Below are 16,105 nucleotides of genomic sequence, written 5' to 3' on the forward strand. Positions count from 1 at the left end.
ATTTCCATAATGACCTCCTTTGCTGTGTACAGTGCACAGGTTCTTAGAGCCTTCGTATAAGACATGTGAAATGATGCTTTTCCGCAAATTATTTGCCACTGAGATGATGGACCAACATCCTACCCTACCAAATGGAAAAGGTGACCGGCTACTCCTGGGCTAGGCTGGGATCCAGCCAGGAGGGGATAAAAGAAGGTGTGGTGCATTATTTCCCAGAGTCTTCACCCCTTTGTTTTTGGAGTGGAACCAGATGTTGACCTCTTCTCTGGAGGATGAAGGTGTCTTTGTGGATTGAGTCTCCTGCTCAGGTGGATTTGGCATTGCGTGGTGGAAAGCAGATGCCCCTCTTTGGATTTGGTTTGTACTCGCAGCTTATTCTGTAGACGGGCAGTTCTCAGGTTGGGTAAGCATGGGGTGATATTGCCTTTCAGCCCTGCACTGATAAGTAGTTGCACCATTCCTAGTGAATTGAGTTCTTAGTTCTGTTGTTAGAGGCCCTGTCTCATGCCTCTGTCTCAAGCACCTCTGCTAACCACTCTGAGCACCTTCCTGAGGAGCATGGCATGGGAGCTGGGACTTTCAAAAAGCAGTTCTGGAGAGAAGGAGCTAGTGGACGCAGGCCTAAAGTATGCAACATTGTCTGCACTGGGGTAGAGCAGAGAGGAAAAGAGAATGTGCTTAAAATAGAAAAACATTTGAGAATCTCTGAGTTAGACTGTGTTTTTGATGAAGATTGTGTGTTGTCTTGTAGAGCAAAGATGCTAGCTGCGGCGTGTAAATAGCAGCGTAAGAGCAGGGCTTAGTTCCAAGGAAATCTTGTGCTTTTTAAGTTAGGTTTGCTTTCTGTTCACCCTAGGTAATTTAGATAAGGCATTTATAGACATCAATCGCGGAGTTCTTACTCTTGTGACTTCAAGCTGTTGATTCAAAACAAAGGCCCTTGAGAAAACTGAAAGAATGGAGGTGTGTGCAGTTATTGAACTTAGCGGTTTATACTAGTGTGTCAATTTCTTTAACTTAATTTTTTTCTAATATCTAGCCATAATAATTTTTACTGCTTATTAGGCTTTTTAGTGAAGAGTAGTGTGAAAGAAGGATTGAATAGTGGAGCTTTCTCAACATTGCTATTTAATAGGTTTCCTCCTCAACCAAGCAGTGGGTCAGCTTCTTTCATGGTTAAAATATCTCATTATCATCAAGTCCCATATTGTGAATCATTATAGTGAGCACTGAAAGTCCCGGTGATGATGATGCACATGTTCGTTGTTCCTTAGTCGCCTCCAGGAACATTCAGAACATATCTCTCCCTGTTTGGTGTCAATCCCACACCAATACCTGTGCTTTTGATATGAAAGGTGGCACGTTTCTGATTTTCTGTCTGATTTCCTAAATGAGAATATAAAGATATGTCAGTTTTCTGGATTCTGTGAATTATCCAATTAGGTCTCTGTTAGATCAGTCAAGTAATAATTTTGATTATGTATTGAAAATTTCTAGCTTCTCTTGATTGTTTTGTGTGCCATTAGTAAGTCAATCCACAGACAATTTAGATACCTGTGCAGCAGTTTCTTCTGTAACCCTTTCTTAACCATACTCCCACCTCTACGGCCTCTTGTCCAGGCCACCATGTGTTATACTTATTAGTAGGTCTTTCTATGTTCTCATTTTCATCTTTGAGATACTCTGCTTTAAAGTCCTCCTCACTAGATTCTTCTCCCCACACCCCAACCTCCCCTTTAGGATATGGATAAGCAGGGAACAAGTGTTGTGATTCTGTAATTAACAGCTTTTTTTCTTTTTAAGCAGTGCTGTTTCCATGTGAATGCATGTGCGTGAGGGCAGTGAGGATTTTCTTAGACTGTGGAGTAAGTTGAGAACTTACAGCCGAACTCAAATTAATTAGAAGTGTGTTCTTATGAAACTCAGCACCTGACATCAGTCGATTTTTGTGCTAAATGACCCAATAATGAAATAATTAAGATCTTTTCTGCTGTATTGTTTAAGCTCAGAGAATTTAGAATCCAATGGTAATGAGAGTATAGTTATTTTAGATTAAGGGGCATATGCCTGTTGTCATATATAAAATATTCCTCCTTTTCAGTGAGCATAAGAAAAATTCCACGATGTTCTTTTCTTTGAGATGATCATGTGTCCTAGTGTTCTGAAAGGGTCTGGGAATTTGTGTATGCCTGCTGAAAATATCGGAGGTCGCTGTGTTCCCATCTTCACTTACCTTGAAGAAGGAGGTAGTGTCTATTTTCGAAGACAGCAATGTGTAGTTTCAGTCCCTTTACAAATTGTGACCTTCTCTGCAAAAAGTCTCTAGAAGAAGTGGTCTCTGTCCACATACTGTCTGTGGCCAAAGTTGTCTTTGCATTTCAGTAATTCCTATCTTTCAAAACACTCTTGCACCAAATGTCCTCAGCAGGAGATGGGAGAGGTGTGTGGGGAAATGGCAGTGAATGCAAGAAAGGCAAGGGGAATTGGGGCTCACCTGTAAAGGATCTGTGCAGCTGCCAAGTGAATTTGATTTCAAAAGTCTTAGTTTTGTCGTCTTAGACTAAAGTGTATTTTTCCCCTGTCTGAATTAGGTTCTCCCCCTCCCCATTTCTAAAGTGCAATTTCAGGGCAGATTGAAATGTATTTGAGGTATTCTGTTTCCATTAGGGAACATGAATTTCTTTTAACTGTAAATTTTCCGGGCTTATAACACTTGGTTTTAGTAGGATTTTTTTTTTTAGTAATAGTTCTGTAATGTATTCTATTCATATATACATGCATTTAGCCTTGTCTCTTGCCATGTACTTTTTTCTGGCCCTGACTAGTAATTATATAGTTTGGTAATGTATTAGAATTAACCTGTCATTATTTCAAACTATTTCAGTGTAATTTATTATTAGATATTTAAAACAAATTTAAACTGCTCGACAACCTAGTTTTTATGACCTTGGGAATGTTCTCAAAGGGGAATAGCACGTTATTTCAGCAAAACAAATGCATTGACAAAATAATTAAAATATACATTCAGTTTGGGTAATGTAAATGCAAAAAATGTATTACAGAAGATCAAATTGCTTACTATGATGTTTAAATAGCTCTTAGGAAACGTAGACTTGGAATATTTTTAACAAACATTTTATCTCAATATTTTTCAGGCTTTTGGGGGCCAGAAGGAGGACTTATTAAAACTTTTTCTTTGTTTTATATTATTTTTTTTTTAATTCTGTTGCATGGACAAGTTTGCAATAAGTTGTCCTCTCTGCTTTGTATCTTTGAGTAACTTGAAAACAAAATGAGAGAAAACATGTTGTTTTCTAAAATGTTGTTCTTTATTAATTTAGAACACGTTAAAAGATTATATTAGGAATCACTGTGTGTGAAATTACTTCACTGACTACTAATGAAATGCTTTATACCAGTAAGGCTTAGTTGTATGAATTCAGTTTTCGGAATGATAAACCTGAATTATAAAGTTGGGAGTTTTTGTACTTGATAGTTTGCTTCACTATTATAGATTCCTTACTGAAATTTAAGTTTGTACCTATATTTGTAAATGATTTATCTTCTTTTTACTTGGACCTTTGTTGTCACTGTGCCTTTTTCACATTGAAACAATCTCAATATGTCAGTGTTAGAAAACAGTTATAGTACATATTTTCCAGCAGAAGTTCCTTGTTGATCGCAGTATCTGTAAAAGTTAATGACATTAAGGAGTAATGGAGTGTATCTTTCAAAGCACAAGTAACAAGTAATACGAGTGTTTTGACATAGTGTTTAAAGAAAAAAAGTCATGGAATTTGGTTTCCTGCCCAGAAGTTTGACTGACTGTCTGGGAATTCAGTGCCGTATGTCAATGTTATGTAGAATTAACATATGTACTTTGGGGTGATTCTTTACAAATATAATAGTGTCCTGCAAGTTTAAGGCCAGTGTCTTGATAGTCTACAATATTTTTGAGTCAGCATTGATGAAGACCTATATTCTTGAGGAAGCACTACATTTCCTAATAAATATTTCACTTTCTTACGGAGAAGCAGAGGTGTTACCTTTCTAATCTGTAATACAACTGCATACTGCAAAAATCCAATGTTTTTGCAGGCATGTTTCAACTTTCATATTTCAATATGCCTTTTTTTGTTGTCTTTTCTGTATTTGCAGTAATGTTATTCCCTCTTGCATTGTCATTCTTTATTTATAGTTCTGAAACTCCTGGAGACTTTCTAAGACATTGTACGTTTCATAGGTTCTTTGAAACAGCTGAGGTTAAGCATGTATAGACAGTTCTGCTGCAGCAAAAATGGACACCTTGTTTATTGACTCTTTAAAATCTTATTTTCATAACATCACTTCACCAACAATAGCTATCCAAGCTGCACATTGCAAATTTTTAGAGTGTGATGAAGATAGTTTACAGCTATTTCGATCATTGGTTACAGTTGTTGTGTTTTTTTTTTAGGAAAGAGCGGTTTCCCTAATTGCGTTCTTGGGGAGTCCAACTGACAGTATCTTAACAGAGATGATTAAGTGAATGCAGGTGTTTGTCATCTTAACACAACTTCTAGTCTACACAATGGTATATTCAATTTGCATTTTCCTCCCTAAGCTAACAGCATGCAACAAAAAAGGGTGTTAGGTATGAATCAGAATAACACTTGATTGCAGGAATCCAGGCAAGGGAGGACTGGCATTCTTTAAAGATGATGTTATTTTATACAGAGGAGAAATGACATTTTAAAGTGTCATAGCAAGAAAAGACAAGTTTTGACATTAGTTTGCATTGGAAGAGATACAGAGAAAAGTAGAAAAACAATTTAAAATACTGTTTAATTATTAGTAAGGATGTTATTTTGTGATAGTAAAACAATATAACTGCAAGATTCTTAATCTGACAGTTACTGAAGACCTCATCCACCATGCAGAAGCAAGGGAAATGCCTCCTTCTTCCAGGTGCTGATACTCTTGAGAGATACTCTCATTGCCCAGTTTCTGTGCTCACTTCTCACAGCAATGATGATGGAGTCTCTGTTTGAGCCTTTGTGGCTGCTTTGATGGAAATTAATCTGGCAGCCAGAAGCATCACAGATGTTGTCTCCTGACTTCAGCACCCCACTTCCCTCCGGTGCCCCTCACACTGCACAGTGGCAGTCCTGCTTTGTTTGTAGGTCTTGGTTTGCGGCAGTGCACGATCTGTCTCTTAGCAGAAGCCTCTAGCTGTCACCTCCAATGTAGAGAAACTAATACCACATGATTGAAAATTTGCTTTAAATTTATGCTTGCAGAGTGTTTCACTAGCCAGTTTCTTAGCTGGGCAGTCTGTTCTACCAGGCTGTAAAACATAGGTTTGGGTAACCTGTTACTGGACAGAAGCATTGTCTGCTCTGGGCCTGCAGGAGAACTGCCTTTGGTGCCAAGATTTGACACGCTCTGAGACTTTGGTGTATGGGTATTATCCTGTCGCTCTGATTCAGCAAGGGCACAAAGGTGACTATGTACAGAGCTGACAAAGGTGATCTGTCAAGAAATTAATCAAGTTCTGCCATCACACAAAAGGGCAGTGATGACACATGAACAGTCGTGTTTTTTTCTGTTTGAGGATGTCTCTTGCCTTCCAGAGGTGCTGCTCTAAGCTTCCCCAAATGGTGGTACCTCCTGCTGACCTCAGTCCGAGTTCATCATCTGCCGTGCATTTAAAGGGAGCATTTGGCCAAGACAATAGAATTTGTCCCTACATTTCAGTTGTGTGTTGTTAAGGTATGTTGGACCCTTAGGGTGGTACTGGAACAGAACCTCTGTTTTCGGTATACTGCTACAAGTGAAGAGCTGAATGGCACAATCACGTGTGCTCTAGCAATGTGTCAAGTGTACTTCACGGTACACGTGTTTGCATATGGAAAAACCAACATGCTGTTATCAGGGAAGTGCTTCTTGTGGGTGAGCAGCACTTGGACGTTTCCATGTAATATGCAGCATCTGCAGATTGAAAACCACCATGTTTGCCAGCTCCTGCACACAATTCCCTCCACGCATACAACCTAGCAGTAGGAGTCAGTAGTAGGCTGGCACTGCCTAGCACCTTGCAGTCACTTTTTTAATGACTGCAGCTTTAAGGAATGCTTTGGTGTTGCATCTTTTGCTGCTGTCCTCTAGCTCTTAATTGTTTCTAAGGTGTAACAGTTACCTGATGTCTTGGATCTTCTACTGACCTTTTTCTTCACGTTCCCATGCCTATTCTTGTGAGGTTCGTTCTTCTGAGTTCAGTTAACGAAGTCTGCAGTCCCCACTCACATTTGAGTAACTACTGGGGCAGATACACACTGAGAAGCAATCTCTGTCTTTAGAGGGTTACAGTCCAAGAGGACTTAAGGTTAGTTGGAGAAACAACTTTGGCTATGAGCTTCAGGAGTGTTTCAATCTGGGACAGTTTCATGGAAACAGTCTTCCTGATTAATGTTTCTAAGCAGGCTTTAATCTAATAGCTATTAATTTCCAAGGGCAGAGGATTGCAGGTTTTCCCGCACATCACCATAATTATTTCAGGTTATCTTTTTCAAATTCTGAGACACATTTCAAAACCTACTCCCTTGAAGATTTGATGGCGTATGTCACTTAGCATTTGAATGTAATGTTCTTAATATAAAGTAGAAATAGTGCTTGATGATTATGGTATATTCAATTTTCTTTGTTTGTTTAATATAGGAACATCCCCAGGGCTACTTATTTTACAAAAAAACAGAAATGTTTTTATGATAAACAGGTGGTTTTCTCACTCTTTTGTTAAAATTCCACAATTCTTCTTTGATTAAATTAAGAAACCAGAGTATATTTATACATGTTATGTAGAGCAAGGAAGGAGATACCTTCAGACGGTTGTCTCAGAAGTTAATGTTTTCCATGATCGAAGTACCTTGGCTTGCTTAAAAAAAAAATTTTAAAAAAAGAAAAAAAGCTAAAATGTACCTTTCAAGAAATGCTGTTGTTAAAAAAAAAAAAAGGAGGGGTGGCTGGGGAGAAGTCTTGACACCAGAAGCTCTGTCATAGCAGAGTTTCTCTTGGATGTCTGGAAAAAGTCTTATACTTCTGGGATGCTTTCCAAAATATTTCAGTGACCATTGCCACAAGCGTGAACTTCTTAATGCATTTTGCAGTAATCTCCACCACAGTGAAATTGATTACTGTCTGAAAGCTTTTAATGATAACAAGCAAGTAGGGCAGCATAAATGCCGTGAACTAATTTGTATGTGTGTATTTTGTTGCATCTTCAGGAGTCTTGCAGAGACAGATGTGTTGCCTCAGGAAAATCCTGCTTAATTTCTTTTACATAATTATGCAATTGCATATTTGTAATTTTTATTTTAGTACAAAGGATTTTTTTCCCACATATGCACATGCACACCCCCACTCACGAAGGATCTAGTGCCACTCCAGATACTTTAATTGGCACCCAAAGAAAAGTATCTGGTGGCTTCCTGAGTTTGAGCTTTTCTAGGATTCATTTTATAGAAACTGAAATGCATTTTAAAGCTAGAAGAGTTTTAAGAAATGCCTTTCCAGCAGAAAACAATGGTACTGTAGCAAAAGTGTATCATCTTCATGTACCTACCAAGGAGTTACAGGAGGTTTATAGATGAGAGGCTCTCTTTTTATGTGCAACTTAAGGGAGTCCAGAAAGCTGAAAATACAGTTAAACGTACTGTTTTTTTTCAGTCTTAACTTGGTATTCCTAATGCAAGAAGGGATTAGAACTGGAGAAGTTCATCCACCAGACCATCACCTTCTCAAGACTGAAATCTGAGTTGCACTTCTATTCAAAGACAATAAGTTTCAGGAATTACATTTTTCCTTTAAAGAAAAAAAAAATCCCACCACCAAGATGTGTGTATACATATATATAAAGAAGTATTTTTATATACATACATATCTATGTAATAAGCAAAATTGTAAATTGTATGAAGGGAAAGCTGTAGCCAACTGAAAAGCAGGAACTGGTACGTCATTGTCACTCTGTGCCCTCTGCCAGCACAGACATGCTGCATCAAAGCCCTTCATCCTTCACTATTGCTTCCACAAACCAATGTGATTGTTGGATGATCTGCAGGAGGTGAACAGTGAAAAATAAGAACTTGAGCACCAGTAGAGAAAAACAAGCTGTCATAAGGAGGCTTCATTACAAGGGATAAAAAGGTCAAAGGATACCTCTTTTTTTCCTCTCTACTTTCAGAGCAGCCACTAGACACATCCAGCAGAATTTTTCCAGACTCTCAACTGGTTCATCAGTTGGGGCTTTCTCTCGATTTTAAATGCCAGCACCACTTCAGTTCAGAGGAATTGCTGGCTTCTTTCCCAGACAAGATTTCCCAAATTCAAAATGACCTTTCAAGATCCTAACTAATAGGAGCTAAACAGAGATTTCCTCTTCATCAGGCCCTTTCTCAGATTGATCCTTTTACTGACAGCACATCCCCACAGCACAGAACAGTGAAAGACCAGCCCTTCCACCTGAGAAAATAAACACCTCTCTTGAAGAGGGGTGATCTTAAATCACATTGAATTTGTTCTGTGGAGTTAGCTTGGTGCAGCAGGTTTGTTAGCTCCCACTTAAGGACCAGCATGGTTGCTTGGTACAGCACTCCCCAAGGATTCTGGTTGTTCATTGTTGTGTGCTGCGTCCATCCTCTGCTCCACACAAGGAGGAGGAGTGATTCAGGGCTGCCCAACTCTGAGCAGGTGGGCTGTGAGGTGGTGTGTGCTGCACGAATGCAAGCTGCAGCTTCAGCTCCCTGTAAACCTTCAATTAAAGTTGGACAGTTGTGCTGAAAAATAGTGGCGTATGGAGATCCTGTATCAGCGTCCTTCTGTGAAGTCTTGAAACGTAGCAGGATAATAAAGTCCTTTCAAGAAAGACACCAGTGACCATTTCTTGAAAGGATGAAGTATTTCGCATCTTGTGGTTCTATTCCTGAAGAAGTTTGGGCAGAAGGAAAGTGCAGAAACAGATATAATACTGGTTCTTATGAGAGAAAAACACTATGGGAAATGAATAACACACTGTAAAATGAATGACAAGACCAAGGACTGATTTAAAATTAGCATCAGGTTTAATCCCATAGCTGAATTCAGAGGAAACACCAGAGATATAACACACCTCTTGAATTTTTTTAATCATATGTTGTGAGAAAAGGTACTAAAAGATTGGGAAAAACAAGCAGATGTGTAAAGAATAGTTTAGGAAAGACTGCCTTAAAATCAGAGGTGCCAGAAGTGCTCAAAATTGCCTAGAAAATATATTACAAATGCAAAATTTAAAAAGTTACTAGCTCAAACCTGAAATAGCTTGATTTGATCATCAGATCTTCCTTTTCCAGCTGCAGTTTCAGGTTTGTCATTTTCAGCTTTGAATTGTATAAGGAACTCGCTATGTCCACCATGGCACAGGGTAAAATCGTGTAACACTGAGAGAATAGATTTGGTATTTGGGCTCTGTGCTATGTGCTCCTGTCTTCTAATAGTCTGACTTATTACCCTGAGCTGATGTCACGTTTTTGTATTGAGATTTTCAATTTGGAGCTCACATTTCATTCTCTAGTATTTTCCTAGAGTTGTTTCTCTTATATGTTGTATAATGGTTCTTTTGTGTCGTTGTTGATATTTAGTTATATATATGCCTATATGTGACAGTTCTCTAATATGTCATACGAAATTATTCTTGTCAATATAGATACATGTAATAAAACTGCTCTCTAGGTAACGTACATCCATTGTGGTGTAGCACAGCTACAGGGTTCTGCTGGCACATGGTGAGAGCAGAGCAGGAAGGGGAATGGTAACGCATCATGGAGGTATAATCCACCTGCCTGTAGAGGATTCTCAGGGACTGAGAAAATCAAACTATTTCTTTTTTGTTTTCTGCCTGAAGTTTTTCTCTGAAAACGTTCACTTGAGCATGTAGGGAATCATTTGTACATATGAGAGTGCATCTTGATCCCCATGTGTCTGGCTTTATTAAAGAATCAGGATTTATGGTGGTTTGAATCTGGTTTCAGTGGTCAAAGAAAAGAAACTCTTGGAAAAGTGCTTGGTTTCAGTGCTTTATTATCAACAGCTAAAACCGTGTAGCATTGATGGTAGAAGACTGGAGGGAGAGCTGCATAGGTGGAAGAAATATGGTCTTGTCATCTGCAACTTATTAAGTATTTTTTTGCTGTGCTTTTCATTAAAATGTTAGAATGTTTATATATGCATTGTTTTTCTGTTAAAGCAGCTCCTTCTTCATTTTATAGACAGTTTAGAATTATGTTTTCTACAGCTGTACCCAGGAGCATGTTCAGGCCTGAATCCCACATGCTAAGTTGTCTGTAATAAAATAACTTGCCTTGTTTTTCTTCAAAAGTTTGCAGTAATATGAAAGTATCTCATGCTTCATTTTTCAGAGTATGCTTTAAAGCCAAGTGTGGTAAAGCAGAGACCATTGTGAAGATGCTGTGTGGCTTTCTAAACTGAGAGAGAAAAATAAACTGAAGTAGAAACACATTAAAATTCTCTTGGGTATATTTAAAGTTAGAATATGGTTAACTCTTGGATATTGATTTATATTCTATAAAAGTTACTATGAGGCATCTTAATAGTTTGCATTTTCATCAGATGCCACAGAGTAGGCTATTCTGCACGGGCAGTGAGAGCAGGTCCTAGGTGTAAACAAGTCCGAGCCTTTCCTTTTCAGGAGTAAACAGGCATAATTTCAGCCTACCACCATCATTTCCTTACACTTCCAATGTTTTTTCTTCTTTCTTTAATATAGATCACTCTGGCTCAGCAGGTTCACAAGCCGCGGCTTCTTGTGTCTGCTCCTGCAGGTAAAATGGAAGTAGGGATCCAGCTATCTAAAAGAGCATAGTCCTATAGAGAATCTTCATTTTGGTATTATCTTCTACCTCTGCTGCTTAACTGCTTTGCCAAGTAGCTGCTCAGCTTTGGTGTTCCACCTACACATTTTAGCACCCTGATTGCAGGAAAAATTCGTCATGCACTGCCATCAGTGGCTGCTCACAAAAAAAAGGTCTGGCACGATGCCTGTGAGTCAGGTAAATATTAGGCCCAAGTTACTGACATGGAAACAAATACAGAGAGTAGTACAGTGCTGGTTGGGATATCTCGTTCAAAGGCAGAAATGTCAACCTTATTATCTGCTGTTCTCAAGCTTTAATTCAAAGCTGTCCTTCTTCAGTTTATGATTTTAAAGTAGTTTTCTATTTTGCCTTGTTAATGCCTGATACTAACAGCAGAGACGTTTCACGGATACCTGTATTCGCTGTCAGTGCACAGTAATTACTCTTGAGAGTTGTACTTTCAGTACAGACGACGTGCAGAATGAATCCTGCTGTAAACCAGCCTTTGTTCCAACTTTGCCAGTGTGGCCTGCACTTCCAGTTGGGAGCTTGATTTCTTTGGACTTGTGGTCCCTACAGTCAGCATAGATGGGGTTTGGTTGGTGTCGTGAAGCCCTGGTTGGAAACTGGTGTTCTAAAAAGCATTGCAAAGTGGTGAGCAAACTGGCTCAATTCCCTATGATGTAACTGAAAGTGTGATTAGGCCAACGCTCAGGCTCAGACCTGCCTTTCAGCATCTAAGCATCATGTATTTAAATTGCCCTGCATCGATTTTGCTTCTGTTCCTCAGGATATGCAATGAGGGCTTGAGTTTGTCCTGCATGCTGCTGTTGCGCAGTAGCCATCTTGAAGTGACGGATAAAAATGAGAATCATCTTTGATAACTGGAAAATGGAGTAATTTAAAAATCTCTTTTCTTTTGAAGCTAAGGAATTCTCTTCCCTTTATAATTCAGTTAGCTGACATTGTGTCCAGGGTTTCTTTTGCTGCTGTTCTGACGGAGTTTCCATGCTTCCAAAAGCAGAGAATGATTTCTGCCCCTGGCTGAAAATGAAGTTCATTAGCTTGGAAGTGCTGGCTGAGACCTTGCTGCAGGGAGGGGAGCTGCTGTTGTATTTTTTGCATCCCTGGTGCCATTTTGGACTTCAGCAGTATTTATTTTTAGTACATTTAAACACTGCAGAAGGAAAGGGCCGTTGTAATATCGCGTATTTACATCACGCTGTCAGTTCCTGGCAGCTTACTCGCCTGTCAGAGGACAGAACTAGTCCATGTGAGTGCTACTTATGCCCACAAGTGGTGAAACATCATCTCAAGGGTGGGAAGGCCTCCCCAGGCTAGCAGGTTGGTTTGTTTTTTTACGGGGATTTCTTTTTTCATGTCAGAGGCAGAATGGGCCATGCTGCCTCACACTTTTTCCTCCTTCTCCTCCACTCTGTATAGGAAAAAGAGAGGCAAAGTCTCTACATGAGATCAGCATGTGCTGGTTTTTCCCCTCATGTCACGCTTAAGTTCTCTGCCCCATTATAAAAATAAAAATCTATAAATAAAAAAGAACAAATGCTGAGGGGGACAGACTGGACCCGCAGTTATGTGCGTGTCATCACTTGTAGAAGTGTGCCTAGCCCCATTCCTCCCAGACTTCATACATTCCCTGTTTCTTACGCTGTCAGCCTCTCAGGATGGGAAACATGCATGTATAGTCCTAGCTGGAGCTTTGTTTTTTTGCCCTGCCATAATAGAATATTAATTGAGCTAAGGCTGAAATGATGTTGGGCTCATCTGCTGTTGAATTAGCTCATGCTCCATTTATATGTGTTTCTTTTCCTATTTGTTTGGGGGGGAAAAAAAAAGTTGCTATGGGTTTTGCTGCCACACTTTAATGTTGCAGTAATACCTTTCTTCTGGAATTAAGCAGTATTTAGGTCTGATTTCTCATATGTGACATGCTGTCTCTGTTAGCTTCGAGTATATACACCCTGTGATTTCCCTTTCTTGGAAATTGCTCTGTCACAGTGTGTGGGTAGGAGGCCATGTAAATAAATACCAACCACTTCTTAGCCTTCAGTAGGCATTTCCTTCTTCGTGGTGGCTACAGAAGAAACACTTTCTCACAGTTTAGCATCAAACATCTATAAAACTTCCCTGCTTGTGGAATTTTTGTTTAGACAATCAGATTCTTGGTATAGTTTTTTTCATCAGTTTCTATTTTTACTCATCTGTCGCTGCTTGGTTTGTGAGTAAATAGTGTCTGTCAGAACAAACACTTCATCAGAAACTTCTTAAATTTCTGGTAACTGAATAGTAAATCTTTATAAGCATATTCTGTAATAGTGAAAGACAAGTTTTAAAGAATAAAAATTAAGCTTAGCTATTTTTTCTTAGTTATGATGGAATAAATAACATTGATATTTCTGCCCAAAAGATTTTTTTGTAATATGACCTGTCTTATAATGTTTGAAATAGAAAACAATCTTACATTACCATGCAGTCCAGCTTTCTACTGAGAAAAATTACTTACTTTTAATACAAAGTTTAAATGTGTTCTCCTGAATTTATATGATAGAACATTTTTTAAGGTCTATGTCACTTTGTCATGGCAGCGAAGCTAACATATTCTTACTTTCTAAATTCTACCAGAACTATTTAGGACATAAGTTTATAATATCAAAACAGATCATATCAATAAAAATCTGTATTAGGGGACAGTGTACTTCTATTTTTTATAAATAAATACCTGATCTATAAGTTCTTTATTTAGTTTCATTTCCTATTATTTATTTACTTTCTTATTGGTAAATTATGAATTTACTTTGCTTAGCTTTATTTATCTCAGTGGTAATACTTACTGAATGGATGACAGTATACTCTCCCTTCAGGGAGACCCCCAAAGATTCAGAGAGTGTATATTCCCTGGAAGCAGAATATAGATATGAACTGTGATAAATAGCTATGGACTGGCGCAGAACTAGACTCCTTCATCAGAATTATTGTTAGATGCGAGAGTGAAGAATATACATATGTATGATCTTTCACGGGTAATAATTTCTAGGATGGCTAAGCTAGAGGCAGTTTGAAAATCCATCAGATACTTTTTATGTAATACTCCCACATTGGATTTGATAACTTCTGTATTCAACAAAACAAGACAGTAGAAACCATGCTTCTCACAAAGGGCCTTTGAAATATGCTTTTTCCTCTACTGAGGCCTGTTATGAAGCTGTCCAGGAAAGTGAGCCATTGTTGTACACGTCACTGTACTTTTATAGTTTCACTCTTAGGTACATTCTCATCCAGTTTAGTTTTGCAATCTGCTGAAGCTTAGCCAAGTTGAACTTCATCTGCCCTCACGGTACACACAACTCAGGCTAGCGAGGACTTCTTCCAGTTCTGTGCAGTGGAAATTACTTCCGTGTATTTCTTCTGGGAAATATGTATTGAGAAAAATGAGTCCTAGTTTAGTTTGTCCCTTTTGCCCTGTTTTATGGTGTAAAATAAATATTATCACGTACCTATTTCTTACTTGAGCCATCTCCCATAAGTGATATCCCAGTTCACAGTTCTTCAGCAAGTGCAATGGATGCTGGACTGTACAGCTAGTTCTGATGATGGCTAGACAGAGACTAGTCAGTCTTGCTTCATGTTGGCAGATAAGGGACTGTGAAGGAATCCTAAGCTTTCTAGCTGTGGTGATTTATTGAACTTCCTTAGAGTCACTGGGTAGCCAAATTCATGAGAACACCATTTGGTATCCACTGCACAAATTCCAGGTCATAAATCCTCTCCCCACTCCATTGCTGCCATGGTAATGGCACCAATCTTAACAGTACCTTACTGGCCTTTGGAAGCTCTTAAATTCTGTAGTGTAGTACCCTTGTCAGCAATTTTATTGTGATGAGCAAAAGCAGAATGCGGGTATGAGAATGCAAGTGTTGTCCCTCTTGTCTGTGGATTGCTTCTACTTAGCATCAGCTGTATTTTCAAAGTGAAATGCAAAGGTTTACCCTGGTGTATCCACCAGTATGAGGACTTCAAAGAAGTTTAACACAATGGGAACAGCTAATAATCTTAAGGCTTTTTCGTTCTGACATCAAAAAGTAGCTTGAGAGTGTTACTAGTACTTAATTTGGAGTGATAGGAAGCAAGAAACCTAGAAAAGGTGAAATTATAGTGATTTCACTGTAAATGAGAGTTGTGATGAAAATGCAAAAGGAGTTGGCTACAGCAAGAGTGAGTAGATCATTCCTGCTGTTTGGAGGAACAAGCTGGTCAGATTAGAGTCTGGGTTTGTTTGTATATGGTATACATATAAATGACGGTATGATTTTGATTGATTTGTATAATTTTTCTATTTTTCACTGGAGGAATGAAAATTTATCCCTGCGATCATGAAATGCAATCTCTAAATAATTAATAATAGTAGTCCTAGAGATGAATTTTGTCACCGGTTACTCCGGTTGCTACACAGACATGGTAGAAGAGTTCCGTATTGATGAGACACTTTCATTTTAGTTAAGTCTGACCCTTTTCTTTTTAGAATTCAGAGGAATGAAGAATAATAAATGTAGATGCCTATGTGTTTGAGATGGAATTTTTTTATTAGGAAATGTTTTAAAAGGGTCAGTGAAAAACAGAACTGGAATTGAGGTTTCATTTCTGTTGCAGGTATGTCTATGAAAGATAAGCAGACATTTCAATTTTGAATATTCCCTTATGATAATAAATGTACTGAAGGCATTACCAACTAAACAGAGCTTGCTGAGCTCAGGCTGCTTTGAGACTTCTCACATAGTGTTGCTTTAATCTGTTTGTTTTTTTTTTTCCTAGGAAAAAGAGAAGAAGTATATGCTTCCTTTGGACAACTTGAAAGTGCGAGATGTTGAAAAGAGCTTCATGTCTAGCAAACATATCTTTGCATTGTTTAACACAGAGCAGAGGTAAGAAAATGTGCTATTCTGCAGATGCTTCTGTAAAACTGTATCTAGCTGAGCATTTTAATAACTGGGAGTGCAGTTCTGGTATTTCCACTACATTGAGGGAACAAAGATGTTGATACTCTTGATTTACTTGCTGCTCTGCTGTTGCATAACCATGAGATGAAAGGTTAGTGTCCTCCTAGCCACTCATGGGGTGAAACAGCTTCATGATTAGTCATGTAGTTCTTCTGTATGGCTGAATAATCATGTCCTGATCCTATTTTTGTTTTGTTTGGCAATCACCTA

At 38.6% G+C, this 16,105-nt stretch overlaps 1 protein-coding gene across 2 annotated transcripts in view; it reads left to right on the top strand.

The window, feature by feature from the left end:
- The window catches only part of DNM3 (dynamin 3), a gene marked incomplete at its 3' end in the record, with an annotated part of 171,968 nt that overhangs the window by 94,209 nt on the left and 61,654 nt on the right, over window positions 1-16,105 (top strand). For both annotated transcript variants that reach the window (XM_082002893.1, XM_082002894.1), the window contains one exon: window positions 15,711-15,820. In XM_082002893.1, the coding sequence (XP_081859019.1) occupies window positions 15,711-15,820 (110 nt within the window). The remainder of the gene's footprint in view (window positions 1-15,710; window positions 15,821-16,105) is intronic.

Source organism: Phaethon aethereus (genome assembly GCF_964289735.1).
Source record: "Phaethon aethereus genome assembly, chromosome: 8".
NCBI classification, from domain to species: Eukaryota; Metazoa; Chordata; class Aves; order Phaethontiformes; family Phaethontidae; genus Phaethon; species Phaethon aethereus.